Source organism: Dipodomys merriami, unplaced genomic scaffold, assembly GCF_024711535.1.
Source record: "Dipodomys merriami isolate MVZ:Mamm:240054 unplaced genomic scaffold, mDipMer1.0.p SCAF_32, whole genome shotgun sequence".
Lineage (NCBI taxonomy): Eukaryota > Metazoa > Chordata > Mammalia > Rodentia > Heteromyidae > Dipodomys > Dipodomys merriami.
Window position 1 is genome coordinate 4,107,746 of NW_027204715.1, and position 16,872 is coordinate 4,124,617.

At 46.8% G+C, this 16,872-nt stretch overlaps 1 protein-coding gene across 1 annotated transcript in view; it reads left to right on the forward strand.

Annotated features, from left to right (window-relative positions):
• Window positions 1–342: 342 nt before the first annotated feature.
• Srd5a1 (steroid 5 alpha-reductase 1) overlaps window positions 343–16,872 on the forward strand; it is a 37,357-nt gene continuing 20,827 nt past the window's right edge. The window contains exon 1 of the mRNA XM_070042158.1: window positions 343–856. Within this exon, the coding sequence (XP_069898259.1) occupies window positions 576–856 (281 nt within the window). The 5' untranslated portion in view covers window positions 343–575. The remainder of the gene's footprint in view (window positions 857–16,872) is intronic.

Consider the following 16,872-nt stretch of genomic DNA (forward strand, 5'->3'; position numbering starts at 1 on the left):
CGGAACCCCAGAAAAGAACATGGCTCACCACAGAAGGAAATAATAACTGAGAGGAGCCCCGAAAGCTCCCGCCCGCAAAACATCCCGCTCTTCACGTCGACTCAGGCAATACCGTAGACGACCTAGACAGCGCGCGTGCGCAGATAGGAGCGGGTCAGCCGCTTCCCGGACTCTGCTGCCCAGAAGTGGGCTGAGGAGGCGGGGCTGGCGCGAGGGGGCGGGGCCTGCACCAGGCGGGCGTGGCCCTCCTGGGACTCGGGCTGGCCCCAGGCGCGTGCGGACGTGAGGGGGCGGGGCCTGTCCCAGACGCGGGCGCGGCCCGGGTCCGGGGCGCTCGGGCCCGGGCTGCGCGTGGCTCCACGCTCCCCCGGGTGGCGGGCTTGGTTCTGGTCCCGGCCCCGCCCGCAGCAGGTGTCAGCCCCACCCCCCGGGGCCTGATTTCACCGCCCGGGAGGAGCCAGGGTCGGTGGCGGCGCCCGGGGACCCGGTGGCCGAGCCTCCCGCCCCTTCCCCGCCACCCTATATGTGGCCCGCCACGGCGGCCCGGGCATGGAGCGCGCCGTCTGCCCGCGACGATGGAGCTGGCGGAGCCGCACCTGCTGGACGCGCTGGCCTACCTGGAGGGCTTCTTCGGTCTCCTGGCCTTCGTGGTCCTGCAGTGGGTGGGCTCGCCCTACGGCCGCTACTCGCCGCAGTGGTCGGGGCCGCGGGTGCCCGCGCGGGCCGCCTGGCTCCTGCAGGAGCTGCCGTCGCTGGCCTGGCCGCTGTACGAGTGCGTCCGCGCGCGCGCCCTGCGCCTCGCCAGCTGGCCCAACCGCATCCTCCTGGCCATGTTTGTGCTGCACTACATGCACAGGTAGCGCCCGCGACCCCCCGCGCCCGCGGGGCTTACGGGTCCCGCGCCCCTGCACCCTACGCCCCTGGGGTCTGCGTGCTCCGCGCCCCCCTGCTCTCCCGGGGCCTACGGGTCCCGCGCCCCAGCACCCTACGCCTCTGGGGTCTGCGTGCTCCGCGCCCCCGGGGTCTGCACGCTCCGCGCCCCGAGCCCCTGGGGTCTGCACGCCCCGCGCCTCTGGGGTCTGCACGCTGCGCGCCCCGCGCCCCGCGCCCCGCGCCCCTGGGGTCTGCACGCCCCGCGCGCCCGGGATCTGCACGCCCCGCGCCCCTGGGTCTGCGTGCCCCGCTCCCCTGCGCCCCGCGCCCCTAGGGTCTGCGGGTTCCGCGCCCTCCCTGCGCCCAGCGCCCTCGGGGGTCTGCGGGTCCCGCGCCCCTGTGCCCTGCGCCCCCGGAGTCTGAGGGTCTCGCGCCCCCTGCGCACCGGCCCTGCTCCCTCGCGCCCCACGTCTCCGGGGTCTGAGCGCCCCTGCCCCTCCTGCGCCTCCCGGATCTGCGAGTCCCGCCCTCCCTGTGCCCCAAGTCCCTGGGGTCTGCGCGCCCCGCGCCACCTTTGCGCTCCCGGGGTCTGCGGGTCTTGCTTCCCCTGCGCTCTGCGCTCTTGGGATCTGTGCGCCCCCTGCGCCCCGCATTCCCATGGTCTGCGCGTCCCGCGCTCTCCCAGTGCTCGGCGACGCCGGGGTTTGCGGGTCCCGCGCCCCTTGAGCCCCGGCCCTGCACCCCCACGCCTTGCGCCCTCGCACGCCGCGCTCCCGTGGTCTGCGCTCCGCGTGCCGCACCCTGCCCGCCACGCTAGACCTGACCGGCTGTGAGGTTTCATTCAGAAATACACTGGGCTTCGTCTGGAAAAAGCGGGAGACCAGTAGAAAGGACTGAGAGGGAAGTGATAAGAAAAGAAAAGAAATGAAAAGGATTTGGATCCGGATATAGTCTCGGCCATCCCCAAATCCTGGAATTTATTCTCTCCTCCCAAAGTGTAACCATGATCGCCTCAAATCACCCCGGTCCGGTGCGGTGCTTCCTTGGTCCCGCTTCCCCTTTGGGATGAGTTTGTCTCTGGTGCAGCTTTTCTCCGGAAAGGTGACCCTACTGCAACTTGGCAACCTGGCCTACGGAATACTCTGAATTCCCTTTGTTCAGTTTTAGGGACATTAGCCTTGGCAGTGCTAAGGCCACCGGAGTGGGGGGAGGGGGTTATTGTTGTTTTGTTTTAAGCAAAGACCTTAAAACACAAGTAAGTTTCTCAGGAGTGATTTATCTATCTTTTGGAGTCTTTTGTGCATTTGAAAAAGTAATTGTGTCTGAAGTTTTCAGATAGTCTACTAATTGAGGACACTTTCTTATCCTTTGACATCTGGCCAAGATTTTTAAGCCAAAACTTGAATATTCTTATGCAGACTGAAAAACTGTTTAATCAAAAAGAATGGGCTCAAGCCGGGCGCCAGTGACTGACGCCTGTCATCCTAGCTACTCAGGAGACTGAGATCTGAGGATCGCAGTTCAAAGCCAGCCCGGGCAGAAAAGTCGTGAAACTCCTATCTCCAATGAACACTCAGGAAAACGTAAGTGGCGCTGTAGCTCAAGTGGTGGAGCGCTCACCTTGAGCTGAAGAGCTGAGGGACAGCGCCCAGGCCCAGAGTTCAAGCCCCATAACTGACAAAAAAGGGGGGGAGCTCTCTGGGCACTGGGGGCTCACGCCTATAATCTTAGCTACTTGAGGCTGAGATCTGAGGATCTTGGTTTAAAGCCAGCCCTGGCAGGGAAGTCCATGAGAGTCTTACCTCCAATTAGCCACCAAAAAGCTAGAAGTGGACATGTAGCATAAGTGGTAGAGTGCAAATGTCCTTAAGAAAAAAGCTCAAGGACCGCACCTAGTTCTGGCACCACACGTGAGAGTAATCTATTAAGCCAAGTTACTATCGGACTGCTTGATCTGCAGTGGTAGCTTGAATATCAGTTGGATTCTTCTGTCTATATCTATGAGAACTTTGTTGGAACATAAGCTCTGGAATCAGATTGCTCCCTGTGTCAACCTAAGTAGAGAGAGGTTCTCCAAGTTTTGATACAATTATTTTGCAACAATAGTCTTTGATTATAGAAGTCAATAACAAATGCATCGGTCCAAGATTCAACAAGGAATTGTTGTATCAACATCCTTCCAGATGTTATTTTTGTGTAAGGTTGCCATGCCATCCTGCATGGCTGTCATTCTGGAAAGATCTTCTGTGATAATTTTTGTTATCAGACACATGTGCACAACACTGTCTTTTCATGAACTTTATGAAACTTTATTTTTTTTGTCCCTATTAGGACTTGACAAAATGACTGCATTTTTAATCCAGAAACTTTGACCCTTCTCCTTCAGCTGAAGTCTGCTCTTTCTCTGAAAGCGCTTGATCTATCATCCTGGAGTTGGGGTTGACTGACACTTAGTTCCAGGATGGACCTGTCCCAGTGGTGGGTCTGGTCTGGTCCCAGGTTTGTGGGAAGAGGTGTGTGTGAAGTGGAGTGGTGACTGGGAATCATTGTCAACAGTTTATTACATCTTAGTCATGTTTGAAGAACACGGAAGTTTAGAAAGAGAAGTTCTCAGGCTGTTTACCTAGAGGTCATTACTAAGCTCAATTTTTTTTGTTGCATAGGTGTTGGCTACCATTTTAAAGTTTTGGGTCTGGGTTAGCATTGTTTTGTTTGTTAGGAGATATACTTCTGCATCTGGCAACAGGTACAAAGTCCAAAAGGAAGTAATATAAAACAAAACCACAGAGTGTGTAAAGAATGTACTTTGCATGACACAAAGCTCTGAAAGAAACAACTGAATTGGAGCTGGTGAGTTAACCTGCTGTACCTGAACGAGTCCAGTGAGAAGGCGGACTGTTGAGGCCTCTTGTGACCCCTGACCTGTTATCTTCTCTCAGTGAAATTGGATCGCACTTTCTTCTGAGGGATTTATGCAGGTGCAATGTATCAAATTAAATCTAACACAAACATTTCCTTATAGATTATTTAAATCAAATGTTTCATTTAGTACCCTATGACTCAGTTGAATTAAGAGGGTATTATCAAAAAGAACCATAAGAATAATTTGAATGAAAAAGTTTATGTTGGGAATGTTGCCAAATGTATCCTACTTGATGAGAGATACTATTTCTTAAGTTCTCTCAAGTTAATTGCAGTAACCACCATTTGCAAAATTTTAATTACACCTGAACCCTATAATTTAAAGAAAAATTAAGAAGGGTGAGAGTTTCATTAAGAAAAGGAATGTTGTTCCATCTTGTTGCCCTTAGCATGAAGTTGGTAAACTTTTTGTCCTGATTTGAAAATTAAAACTTTCTGTGTGGCCTGCACATCAGCCTAAGGCTTGTCCCTTGAAATTCATGTCAGGCTATTCCATTTCAGCCTTTAGGGCTTTAAGAAAAAGCTGTTCCCATTCTGAGTTGGAGAGTTGCTCTGGCACAGGGCACACGCCTGTGGACCCAGATACTTGGGAGGCAGACATAGGAAAATCTTGATTTGAGGCCACTGGATCAAGTTATTTCAAAATCCTGCTTGAAAACAAATTAATAGCGAAGCAAAAGGACTGGTAGAACACTTGCCTAGCAAGCAGGAGGCCCTGAGTTGGATTGGAGGGGGGGTGGGGGGTGGGAAGGTATGGAGAGGAGATCTCCTCCAGTTGACAGGTAAATAATAAAAGCCTGAAAACAAAGGCCAGAGGTACATTCTAATACAGCTATACGCTAGCTTTTTCCTGAAACAATGCCTATTTCTAGCAAGGTTATCAAGGAAAAGATTTTTGTTGTTGTTGTTATGGTTTTCTTTATGAACTGAGTTTGACTTGGTTACTTACATCTGTCAGCAGGGAAAAGGCTTTGTCTGTATCATGATCTTGATTCAGAATCCTTCTAGTTTTCTATGTGGTACCTAATATATCTAGAGACCTTGGTTTTACTATTCAAAAACTGGGAATTCTATACGCATTTCCAAAGAAGGCATCCAAAGCCAGTGCTTACAATTTTTATTCCAGTAAGACAAGAATAGATTCTTCTTGAATTTAGGCAAATAACCATATTAGCATAAAAAATAAAATACAGGTAATTTTTGGATATTTGAGGAACTAAGTAGAGGGGAAGGAAGCAAATGTTTCTCCCTCTGGCCACAAAAATATGTTTTACCAAATTACCAGAAACTACCGCTAGCATAAGAAAGAATTTTATATAAATCTCAAAGACAAAACATCGGTGTAAAAATAATGTTTTTAAAGAAAAAGGCACAAAGACCTGTAAATTTTAGCATATGGTAGACCTTTGTTCATGCTAGTCTTAATTAGTGGATTCTTAAGCCTTCAGCTCTTCTCTCACCTGGAACTTTCCAAGTGTTCCACTGACTTTGAGTTCTTTTTAGAACCTTACCCATGGTCTTACTCAAATGGGTTTATTGAGGGTGATGAGCATCTTAGAATACCCCTGCCTCAAGTTCTGTGAGGGGTCAGTAGTTAATGAGGGAGTTGAGTGATTTCCCACTGCCTGTAGCCTTTTCTAAGAGTGTTATCATGACTTGACATCACACCAGTAACATCAGACTTAGATACATTTTATATCCACAATATGGCCATAGCTGGGCACAGTGGAACACACCTGTAATCCCAATGACTGCTAGCAGAGGCAGGAAGATGACAAATCTGAAGCCAGCATGGACAGCCTCACACAGATAGTGTGAGACTCTACTTGTGGCTCACGTGGAACAGTGCTTGCCTAATTCAATCTTTAATACCATGAGGTAAATGAATACATAAGTAATATGTGCATGAGAATACAGTTTCTCAAAGATGTATAATCATAGGGGAAAAACAAAGGAGGAGGCAACCATACTCGATAGGAAATGGACCCATTACCTTGCTCATGTAACTGTCACCCCTCTGTACAGTATTTTTACAGTAAAAAAAGTACAAAAAAATTAAAGATGTATAATCAAAACTAGGCATTGTTGGCTTATGTCTATAATCTTAGCTACTTGGGAGGCTAAGAGCTGAAGATTGTGTTTGAAGTCAGCCTAGACAAGAAAGTTTGTAAATCTATTATCTTCAATCAACTACCCAAAAGCTGGAAGTGAAGCTGTGACTCAAAGTGGTAGAATGCTAACCTTGAACAAAAAGTGCTCCCAAGATCGGTACCCAGACCCTGAGTTGAAGCCCCAGAACTGCGTAATTTTTTTTTTTGGCGGGGGTGGGGGTAGTCAGTCATAGGGCTTGAACTCTGGGCCTGGGCACTGTCCCTGAGCTTTTCAGCTCAAGGGTATCATTCTACCACTTGAGCCACAGCTCCACTTCCAGTTTTCTAGTGGTTAAATTTAGAGTCTCATGGACTTTCCTGCCCAGGCTGGCTTTGAACCGCTATCCTCAGATCTCAGCCTCCTGAGTAGCTAGGATAATAGGTATGAGCCACTGGTGCCTGGCACGTAAGATTTTTTTTTTTAAGATGTATAATCAGACAGGCACTGGTGGTTCACTCCTATAATCCTTGCTACTCAGGAGGTCAAGTTCTGAGGATGGCGATTTGGAGCCAGCTTGGGCAGGAAAGTCTTATCTCCAGTTAACCACAAAAAAAGCTGGAAGTGGAATTATGGTTCAAGTAGTAGAGTGCTAGTTTTGAGTATAAACCTTAGGGACAGTGACCAGGCTCTGAGATCAAGCCCCAGGACTGGTGTGTGCGTGCATGCACACACACACACACACACACACACACACACACACACACACACACACAAGATGTACTGTTACTTTGTTACTTAAATTTTTTCCCTATGTAACTCATCCTACCAAACAAGTCTATCTGATTGACCAAAGGTAAGAGATGCAGCCTTTGAGAACCTGTAGTGCTTATCTTAGCTATTACCATGCCAGAATACCTAAGGCAAGTCACTGACCAGGCAAAGCTCATTGAAACTCATGGAAGCCAAGGCCTCAGGCCACGGCCAGGCTGTGTGCCTGTGGAAGTGCTCATTGTGGTGGAACAGGCACTGTGCTCCCCCAGGGCAGTGGGAAGGGAGAGAAAGCCATACACACCGGCATGTCTCAACGACAGCACAGTCCAAATGGCAAACTTGAAAGTTAATTCTAAGACATAAGGATGTCTTTAGAACTTTGGCCTGTGAACACTGCCAGTCAGTGAAATTGGATCATGGATCATTATGAAATAAGTCATTTTGTTGTTGGTGGTGGTGGTCGTCGTCATGGGGCTTGAACTCTGGGCCTGGGCGCTGTCCGTCAGCTCTTGAGCTCAAGGCTAGCACTCTACCACTTGAGCTACAGCGCCACTTCCAGTTTTTTGGTGGTTCATTGGAGATAAGGGTCTCCCGGACTTTCCTACCTCGGCTGGCTTTGAACCGCGATCCTCAGATCTCAGCCTTCTGAGTAGCTAGGACTTTAGGCATGAGCTACTGGCACCCAGCTGAAATATGTCATTTCTTTAACCAGAGTGATAACAAGAAATGAGTAGAGGAGGAGGAGGAGGGGGAAGAAGGGAGGAAGGGGTAGGCTTCCTTTTCTATTCAGAATCCTAATAATAAGAAATAACCTTGATAAAACATAAAACCCTGTCTGCCAGCCTAGTGTCCAGAAGGTAAAGAAGAAGGTTCTTCTCCACTGTAGAGGTGGAAGGCTGCTGGCACGGCTGGAAGGGAAGCATCGTAAGAGGTAATGGAGTTGGATTTGACAGAAGTATAGGTGGCCCAGATAGGGAGTGACTTTGTTAAAATCACAAAGAAGAAAGCCAGTGCCGCAAACAGGCGGACAATACGAGATTGGCTGATGATCTGCACCAACCAGACTCACCCAAGTAGCTATCTGAAGCCTTTCAAACAAAATGTTTTAATACCTTATCTAACAATAGCTGAGTCAGGACTAGAAAGTTTCAGTCTTCCAGGAGCCATTGAGAGCTGTGAAGTAGACTGCAGTGCTAGAGAGGGTAGACATGCTGAAGAAACGGATCTCACATTGAAAATAAACACCTCAGGCCAGGGGAGCAGCTTAGTGGTAGAGGTGTTTGTGGCTAGTCTTTAGGTCTGAAAAATTTTGAAACCTCTTGTATGATCACACTGAGAACAGTGTTTCTAGAAAACCTAATGGTTTAAATATGAAAGACTGCATTCTGGCATTGCATCAGTGTTCATGTTCCATTTCCAGATAAACTTGTAAATATATTTTTCTTCTAATCATAGCAAACTGATCGTGCAGTCTCTTTGCATAAGAATCATTCTTCACAGACCACCTTCCACCTGCTCAGACCCCTGGCATCCTTTTCCCCCTGCATGTTGTTCTCCATGTTCTTAACTGTCCACTCCTGCTTGGCAAAAATTTCATCCTTCCAGAAAACTTGTTTTTCATACACATACAAACAAATACATAAAGCCAAACAAAACCAAATCAAACCAACAAACTTTTCTTAGCAGAAATGCATTGTTTTTCCTCTCAGGCTCTTCACAGCTTTCCTTTCTGCTTAGTTCCTTTCGCCTTATTCCCGTCTCCTTTCTTGAATACATGGGATTTTGTCATACTCTTTGCATGTGATATTAATAAAATGAACATAGCTACCTTCTTTGCTAGTGAGGAGTCTGGAAGGAAGTGATCAGTTCTAAGTTGCTTGTGTTTTAGGTCTGTAAACATATTCTTCCTTATGGGACAGATTTTTTATGTGGAATAGAACATATGTATTAATGCACATAAACTCTGTGTGTGTGTGTATGTGTGTGTGTGTGTGTGTGTGTGTGTGTGAAGGGTGTTAAGTGAGGACTCAGGGTGGGGAGGAGCCCTCATGCACTGTTGGTAGAAAAGTGAACCAGTATAGGCATTATGGAAAACAATATGGAAGTTCCTCAAAAAATTAAAAATAGAACTATCCTATGATCCAGCAATACCATTCTTGGGCATCTATTTAGAGAAATCTAAGTCAAGATACAATAAGTACACCTGCACACCCTTATTTACAGAGCACTGTTCACAATAGCCAACCTATAAAATCATCCTCGCTGCCATTTAACTAATGAATGGGTAAAGAATATGTGGTATATATACACAATGCATATTATTCAGCTAGGAAGAAGAATGAAACTGTGGCATGTACGGCTTAATAGATGGAACTAGAGGTCATGTGAAGCACAACAAGCCAGAGCAAGAAGGACAATGATCACATTTTCTTCCATGAAGAATCTAGGTCTAAAAATACACACACACACACACACACACACACACACACACACACACACACACACACACACACACACACACAATTGTAATCAAGAGAGTGCCTGAGTAGAAGAGAAGGAAGAATTAAGGGAGAAAGAACGGTAGAAAATGAACAGTGCCAAAATACATTGTGTCTGCATGAAGATGGCACAAGAGAACCCATTGAAAGTGGTTGAAAAGTGCAGTGAGAGGAGACGGAAAGGTGGAGCCGTGAGGGGCCCCTCGGGTCCATGTGGCTGTGTGGACCACTGTGGTAACCTTTGCACCATCAGTACACATTGATAAAGGTGAAGGTGTCTATGTCTGTATATGGTTTATATGGAATTGGAGGAACCAAGCGTACTTGAATTTGTATTTAGTCATCAGTGTTTTCATTTTTTAACTTGTTCAGAAATGAGGACAGGGCTGGAGGCACCAAGCGCTTGCCTAGCCTGAGCTGGTGTCCTGCACACAATCCCCAGCACTAAGAGGGAGGCTGAGAGAAAGAGGTGGGACCCAGACATTTTATCATGAATCTCACATGGTACAGTTCTATTACATGAGGAGCTCATCTTTAAATAGCTCAATTCCATTCACCTAACCTGTTGAATGATTGTATCTAGACAGCGTATAAAAATGAGGTGTTAGGACAATGTAGTCATCATTTTGTAAAGCTACTCTTCTCTGTCAGAGAAAAGCTGTAAGAAACCAGTCATGGTTTTCCCCGGGACAGGCAGAATGGCACAAGGGAATCCCAGACTTACAGCCAGCCTGGCTGCGTCGTGAACGGAAGAAGCATCCTGCAAGGGGAGCTCAGGGGCCCTGGCCTTCTCTTTGTAGGTCTGTTTATTTTGTTCTTGGATGAGGTTTACATATCAAAGACATCTAGCAGATGATCTTAGACATCTCACAGATGTCTCTGTTAGACTGTCAGAACAGCAATCCAGGCAAAAATAATGGCTTAATCATTTTGAAGATGTCTTCATTTTATTTTACCAACAAATTTAAAACTAGGTGATTTCTCTGATTTACTAAGCCACGTGAACTCAGGAGATTTGAGCTCACTAATTTTCAGAGTTGTCGTTTATTTGAGATCTCACTGATCTCTAAACCAATTCTAATGGAATTCTTAAAGAATTATGCAGAGTCAGCACAGCCCACAGCCTGCACACGTGTGTGACACACATAAACATGCCCATAAATACCTTATGTCTCTCATCTTAGAATTTTAGTCCCAGAACAGTTTAGTTTGTTAAAAGGATTTGAATCTGAACTATATAACTGGCAAAATGGGCCAATTTAAAGTAAAGTTTTCATTTTCCCTAATACATAATTTTAAAGGCTATTGTCCAAAGTTTGGGGCAAACTAGTTCCTGTCAGAGTTTGGTCTTTCAACCCCTCTTTTGCCATTTCCCCCTCCTTTCTGTCCTTCAGGTTAACACCTAGATGTTTACATTTTAGCCAGCTGTGTGGAAAACCAACCCCAAGCCAGCTTGAATTTACTAATGTCTACCTCTTGTTTCCAACAGGAAATGGGAAATGATATTTGGAAGGATTTTTTTTTGGGGGGGGGAGCAATAACTGCAATTTTTCAGCTTTTCTTTCCCGTGTGGTACACGAAGCATTGTTTGTGCCAAAGGGACATTATTATTATTTATTATTACTATTATTACTCTGAGTTCTCAGGGTTCTTGAACACAGCTCCACATAAAGGCTGAACTGTTTCCTCATCCAGGCAAATGTTGACTCTGCATTCTGGTGTTTGCAATCAGTAATTGAAAAAGGCTTTCTGAAGTGCAGGAAGGTTATTTGGGGAGTCCCAGCATGTAGACAGAGGGAGGATTTTTAAAGCTAAGATGAGAATTGCACAAGGCATTTTGTAACAATGATTCTTGATCTGTAAGCATCAATAACACAGCAAGGTTGTGTCTGCCCCAGATAAGACATGACTCCTCCCCCCACAACTCTTGGGCAAATTTCCCTGCAGAAGTTTCATTGTGAGGTGGAGTGTCTGGTCATTGTGTCTAGCTCTGGGGAGCTAGAGAGGCCTGTGGGGAGGATGCACAGGGAGGCCTGCGTGGACCCATTGGTTGTAGCCCCCTGGCTTTTGTCAGTGTGTGTTTGTAGAGCTTGACAACTTGTTCTCATTCCCCTCCCCATCAAGACCTCAAGGTATTTGTGCCCTTCTCCCTAGCAGAGTACAGCACGGTGCACTGCGCTGGGACCAGCGGGTGTGGGAGTCACCAGCTCCCCGCGCTGCCCACACGGCACAGGACCACTCTGCCTGGCTGTGTCCCAGGTGATTGACAGGCTCTGCACAGCCTCCAGTGCCACGCCTGTGCGCGTGCTGTTGGAAACGAAGGGAGTGCTTCCCAGCCTTGTGTGTAGTTGTGCTCAATCCCTCACTCAAATGAAAGGATGACAGCAGCCCCATGCCAAGGGCCAGCATTGCCACCAGGGTGCGAGAACCTGAATTAGTCATTTGTCCTCAGAGCTCTGAGGTGTAGTACGCGGGGCCTTGGCCCAGGCTGCTGGGTGAAGGACTAATTGGCCAAACCCTATGTTCTGAGATGTGTGTGCGTGTGTGTGTGTGTGTGTGTGTGTGTGTGTGTGTGTTTATTAGCATCCAGTGGGGCTTTCTTGGTGACATTTCCACACATGCAAACAATGTCTCCCTATCATCCTCATCCCCATCACTCTTCAATGGGTTTTCATCATTCTCTTCCTGTAGGTAAAACCTGTAGATAAACCTGTTTATCCTCATTCACCCTCTCCCAGTTCTCCTCCTCCCACTGACGCCCAACCCCTAACAGAGCCTGTTTTACTTTCTTGTAATTCAATTTTAAGTGTGTATTAATTGTACCAAGATATTTCACTGTGATGTTTTAAACTGTATGCATTGTATTTTGATCAGAGTTAATAGAGAGGATTACTCTATTGCTTTTTCTTCTTCCACTCCTGACCAAACCCCTATTGATCAACAGATTTCATTGAGATTTCTTACGCTATTTTCATATGTAATTGTGCTATATTTCAAAATTCCTTGCTTTTCATCTTTCTTCCTCTCTCCATTGCCCTTCAGTCTCCCACATGGTCTCAGAATTATGTTCAATGTATATATACATATATATACACAGAGATATACAAATACATATGTGTACATATATGAACATATGTGTGTGTACATATGCGGATGACCATAAATATTAAATATGTCTTTTAGGATCTCACATCCTATATGATACTTGGCTTTTTTAGTTCTACTTTTTTTTTTTTTTTTTTGGTAAGTCATTGGGCTTGAATTCTGGGCCTGGGTGCTGTCCCTCAGCTCTTCAGCTCAAGGTTAGCACTCTACCACTTGAGCCACAGTGCCACTTCCAGTTTTCTGATGGTTTATTGGAGATAAGAGTTTCACAGCCTTTCCTGCCCAGGCTGGCTTTGAACCATGATCCTCAGATCTCAGCCTCCTGAGTAGCTAGGATTACAGGTGTGAGCCACCAGCACCTGGCTAGTTCTACTTTTATCTTGCTCCAATTCCATAGTGTTCTCCAGTTCCATCCATTTTCCTGCAAATGACATGTTTTTTTTTACAGTCCTGTAGTAGTCCATGGTGTGTGTGTGTGTGTGTGTGTGTGTGTGTGTGTGTGTGTGTGTGTGTGTGTATGCCAAATCTTTATTCATTCATCTATTATTGGGCACCTCAGCTGGTTCCACTATTTGACTGATGTTAATAGTGTTGCAATAAACATGAGTATTCCAGTATCTTTATAATTTGATTTAATCTCCTTCAGTTATATACTCAACAGTGGTACACAGGGTTATGAAATAGGTTGTTTTTGCTTGCTTTTTTTTCTTCTTTTTTTTTTATTTTTATTTATTTATTTATTTATTTTTTTGGTCCGGTCGTGGGGCCTGAACTCTGGGCCTGGGCACTGTCCCTCAGCTCTTCAGCTCAAGGCTAGCGCTCTACCACTTGAGCCACAGTGCCACTTCCGGCTTTTTTCTTTTTGCTTATGTGGTGCTGAGGAATCGAACCCAGGGCCTTGAGCATGCAAGGCAAGCGCTCTACCACTGAGCCACCTTCCCAGCCCCTCTTCTTTTTTTTGTTAATGGTGGTAACTAGAGTTTGAACTCAGTACCACCAGCACAAAGTGGAGAATTACGCATCAAGAAGAGGTGGCCTTTCCTACTAGAAAATAAGGTCTATTGTATGAAGTGATAGGGCAGCGATGTAGCCCTGGGTGGGAGGCTAGGAGAGTGCTACTGCAGTGACATGAGGATTCCTAGACAGACAAGGATGGGGGCAGGGGGCGAGGAGCCAGCAAGCACAGCTGTGTGTGTGGCTGAGCAGGACACACCGGTGGCATCCACCCGGGTAGTTACTGACTAACACTAATCAGGTGAATAGTTAATCAAATGTAAAAAGCCAAGGACATAAAAATCTAGAAGTAGACAAAGGTAAATATTTAGCGGCCTGTATATGAGGCCGCAGGATAAAAGATAAAATGTGAGGAAGAAATGCTGACGTGGATACTGGAACTTCCAAACTGGCAGAAAGAGAAACAAAGCTGAAAAGGCTCATCACGAACTGGGAAAATACAGAGATTGCTGGGCGCCGGTGGCTCATGCCTGTCAATCTAGTGACTCCGACTGAGATCTGAAGATCACTGTTCCAACCCAGCCTGGGCAGGAAAGTCCATGAGACTCTTATCCCTAATTAAGTGCCAAAAAAAAGCCAAAAGTGGAGCTGTGGTTCAAGGGTAGAGCATTAGACTTGAGCTAAAAAGCTCAGGGACAGTGCCTAGGCCCTGAGTTTAAGCCCCAAGATGAGCACCAAGAAAAAAAAAATATCTTAGATAAGGCTTCTACTGCTTTATGTCTGTCTCTGCCTGTCTGTCTCTTTCAAACACACACACACACACACACACACACACACACACACACACACGCACACACACACACACACACACCTATTTTTACTTTCTTGTAGAACCTCCAAGCTGGTTTTCACCATGATAGCACTAGTCTATACTCCCACCAGCAGGCAGGGTAGGAAGGGTGCTCCCCCGCTCCTGCTCCCCTCCCCCAACCCCTCTCAAGCATGTTGGTCTTCTGATGGCTGTCCTACTTGGATGAGATGGAATCTTCAGGTCATTTTGGTGTGACATTCCCTTTCTTCATGGATTTATTGGCTATTTGAATTTCTTGTGAGAACTGTCTGTTCAATTTGTCTGCTTGTTGACTCATTGGAATAATTTGTTCTTTTGCTGTTTAGTTTTATGGCAGTCCTGGGCCTTGAACTCAGAGTCTGAGCACTGTCCCTGAGCTTCTTTTGCTCAAGGCTAGCACTCTATCATTTGAAAGCCACAGTGCCACTTCTGCTTTCTCTGTTTATATGGTACGGAGGAATGGAACCCAGGGCACTCTACCACTACCACTACCAGGCAAGCACTCTACCACTAATCCACATTCCCAGCCCCAGTTTTTTGAGTTCTTTACCTTGATATTAATCTTTTATCTCTTGAATAGCTGGCAGACACTTTCTCCCATCTTATGAATTGTGACTTGGTTTTTGGTTGTTTCGTTTTTGTGCTGTGCAAAACTTTAACTTAAGGTACCCCCATTTACCAATTTTTGCTCCCATCCTCTGGGAAGCTGGACTCCTTTTTAGGAAAAAAAAAAGCATATGAGCCTATAACTTCCAGGGTTTTCCCTGTTTTTCTATATTAGCTTTAAGGTTTCAGGTCTTAAATTTTAGCTCTTTGATCCAGTTGGAGTTGATGTGTACAGGATGAGAGATAGTGATGTAGGTTCAATCTCCTGCCAGTGGTACCTACTTTCCAGCACATTTGTTGAAGAGGTTCTCTTTTCTCCATTGGCCCTGTTGTCAAACGTGAGTTGACTGTGGCTGTGTCTCCCAGACCAGTGCTTTTTGACTTGCTGCAGCACGCGTGGTGTGTGTTTGCTTAACTGCTAGACTCACCGGGTTATCCAACAGAGTCCTTGTAGTTCAGAGACAATGATGTTTCCTATGTAGAAGAGAGCAGCAGTTTCCACTGTGCTTCGGTGACTAATTTATTAAGCAGCCATTTGATCCGAGTTGCCAGTATTCAGAACAGAACCAGAGTGGAACCGCACTTAGCACCAGCGGTAAGCTTGCCGGCCAGCCTGGCACACATCACCGTGTTCCTGGTATGCACAGGGCACTGGGGCAGTGCAGGCCTGAGCAGGTGCAAGGGAAGATGGGCATGGGAAGTCCAAGGCACTGGGAGAGGGGAGTGCTCTCAGCGCAGTCACAGTCCCATTGGCCCTGTGTCAAGCTAGGAGAATGCCCAGGAACGAGACTGAGCCATGCCCTGGCAACCAGGAGCCTGCAGTGTTCATGCTGAGGACAGAGGCCAGGGCCAGAGGCAGTTCACCTTCTATGGGATGGATGGCGTTCCTAGAACCATCTTCATCTGCCCTCCTGGTTGCTGGGTCTGAGCCTATGGTTAGTGAAGTGTACCCCTGCCTCTCCTTGTTCATTCTGGTCATCGTGGGGGGGGGGGCGCATCCCTGCCCTCTTCCCAGTGTCTCGGTGGCTCACTCCTGTGCCTGTCCCCTTACTCAGCCCAGTGCCGGTACAGTCCTCTGTCCTCAGGGGCCTGCTCAGAATTGCCAGGCAGGTGTGGGAGTTCCTGGATGTGGCTTCCCAGCTCATGCTCTACTTTCTCTCCTGCTAAGCAGGTTTGTTCAGTGTTTGCATGAGCCTGAGCCTCACCTTTTACCACATATGAGGTAACAGAGGGTGTGAGTGCAGGTGCTACTTACCCCAGGGCCTTCTCCATGACCCTTGACTTTGACTGGCTGGGACCATAGAGAGAGACTGTTGAATGGAGCCATAGTGCAGGAGTTCAAATGCTCAAGGCCTCTACTTCCTTTCATCCACCCCAAGTTTACACTCTGTCTAAGGAGTAACCTTTGGCCTCTTGATTGTGTCTCATCCCTGATAAAGATCCTCAGAGCCTCTCCCCTAATCACGGTCTCTCAAGGGGACCTCCCCCTTTATTCCACATAAACTAGTCTATGAGGGAGATTTCATTTTAACATATCACATATGCAATATCTGGCTAACGTTTATTCATTTAGTTCCAGTATTGATGCCTGGACACTGTCCCTTAGCATTTTCAATCAAAACTGGTGCTCTACCAGTTGAGCCACAGCTCCACTTCTGGCTTGGTGCTTAATTGGAAACAAGAATCTCATGGACTTTCCTGCCCAGGCTAGCTTCAAACTATGATCCTCAGATCTCAGCCCCAGATAGCTAAGATTATAGGCGTGAGCCACCAGCACTCTGCTGCAGCCTCACTTTTTAAAAAATTTCTTTTTAATTTACTTTGCTATTATTATAGAGGTGATATACAGAGGGATTACAGTTACATGAGTGAGGTCAGGAGTATATTTCCTCATGTACAGTGTCTGCTGTTCCATCACTTTCTCCCTGTCCCTCCCTCCTATCTTGTTCATCAGTGTTCGAGACATTGTGATAATTAAAATATAGTGGGGGCTGTGAAGGTGAAGGAATTGGCGCACTAGGAGGTGTCAGAATTGTGAAGTCGATTGAAGGAGTGATTTATAAATTAGGCCTCCCGGGCTACCAAGCTATTGGGGCTCACTGAGTGAGTGAGAGGGAGAAACATTTTTTTTCTTATTTTTAAATTACTTTTGGCATATGTGCATGGAACAAAAATGAGCTTCATTGTGACATGTTCACATAT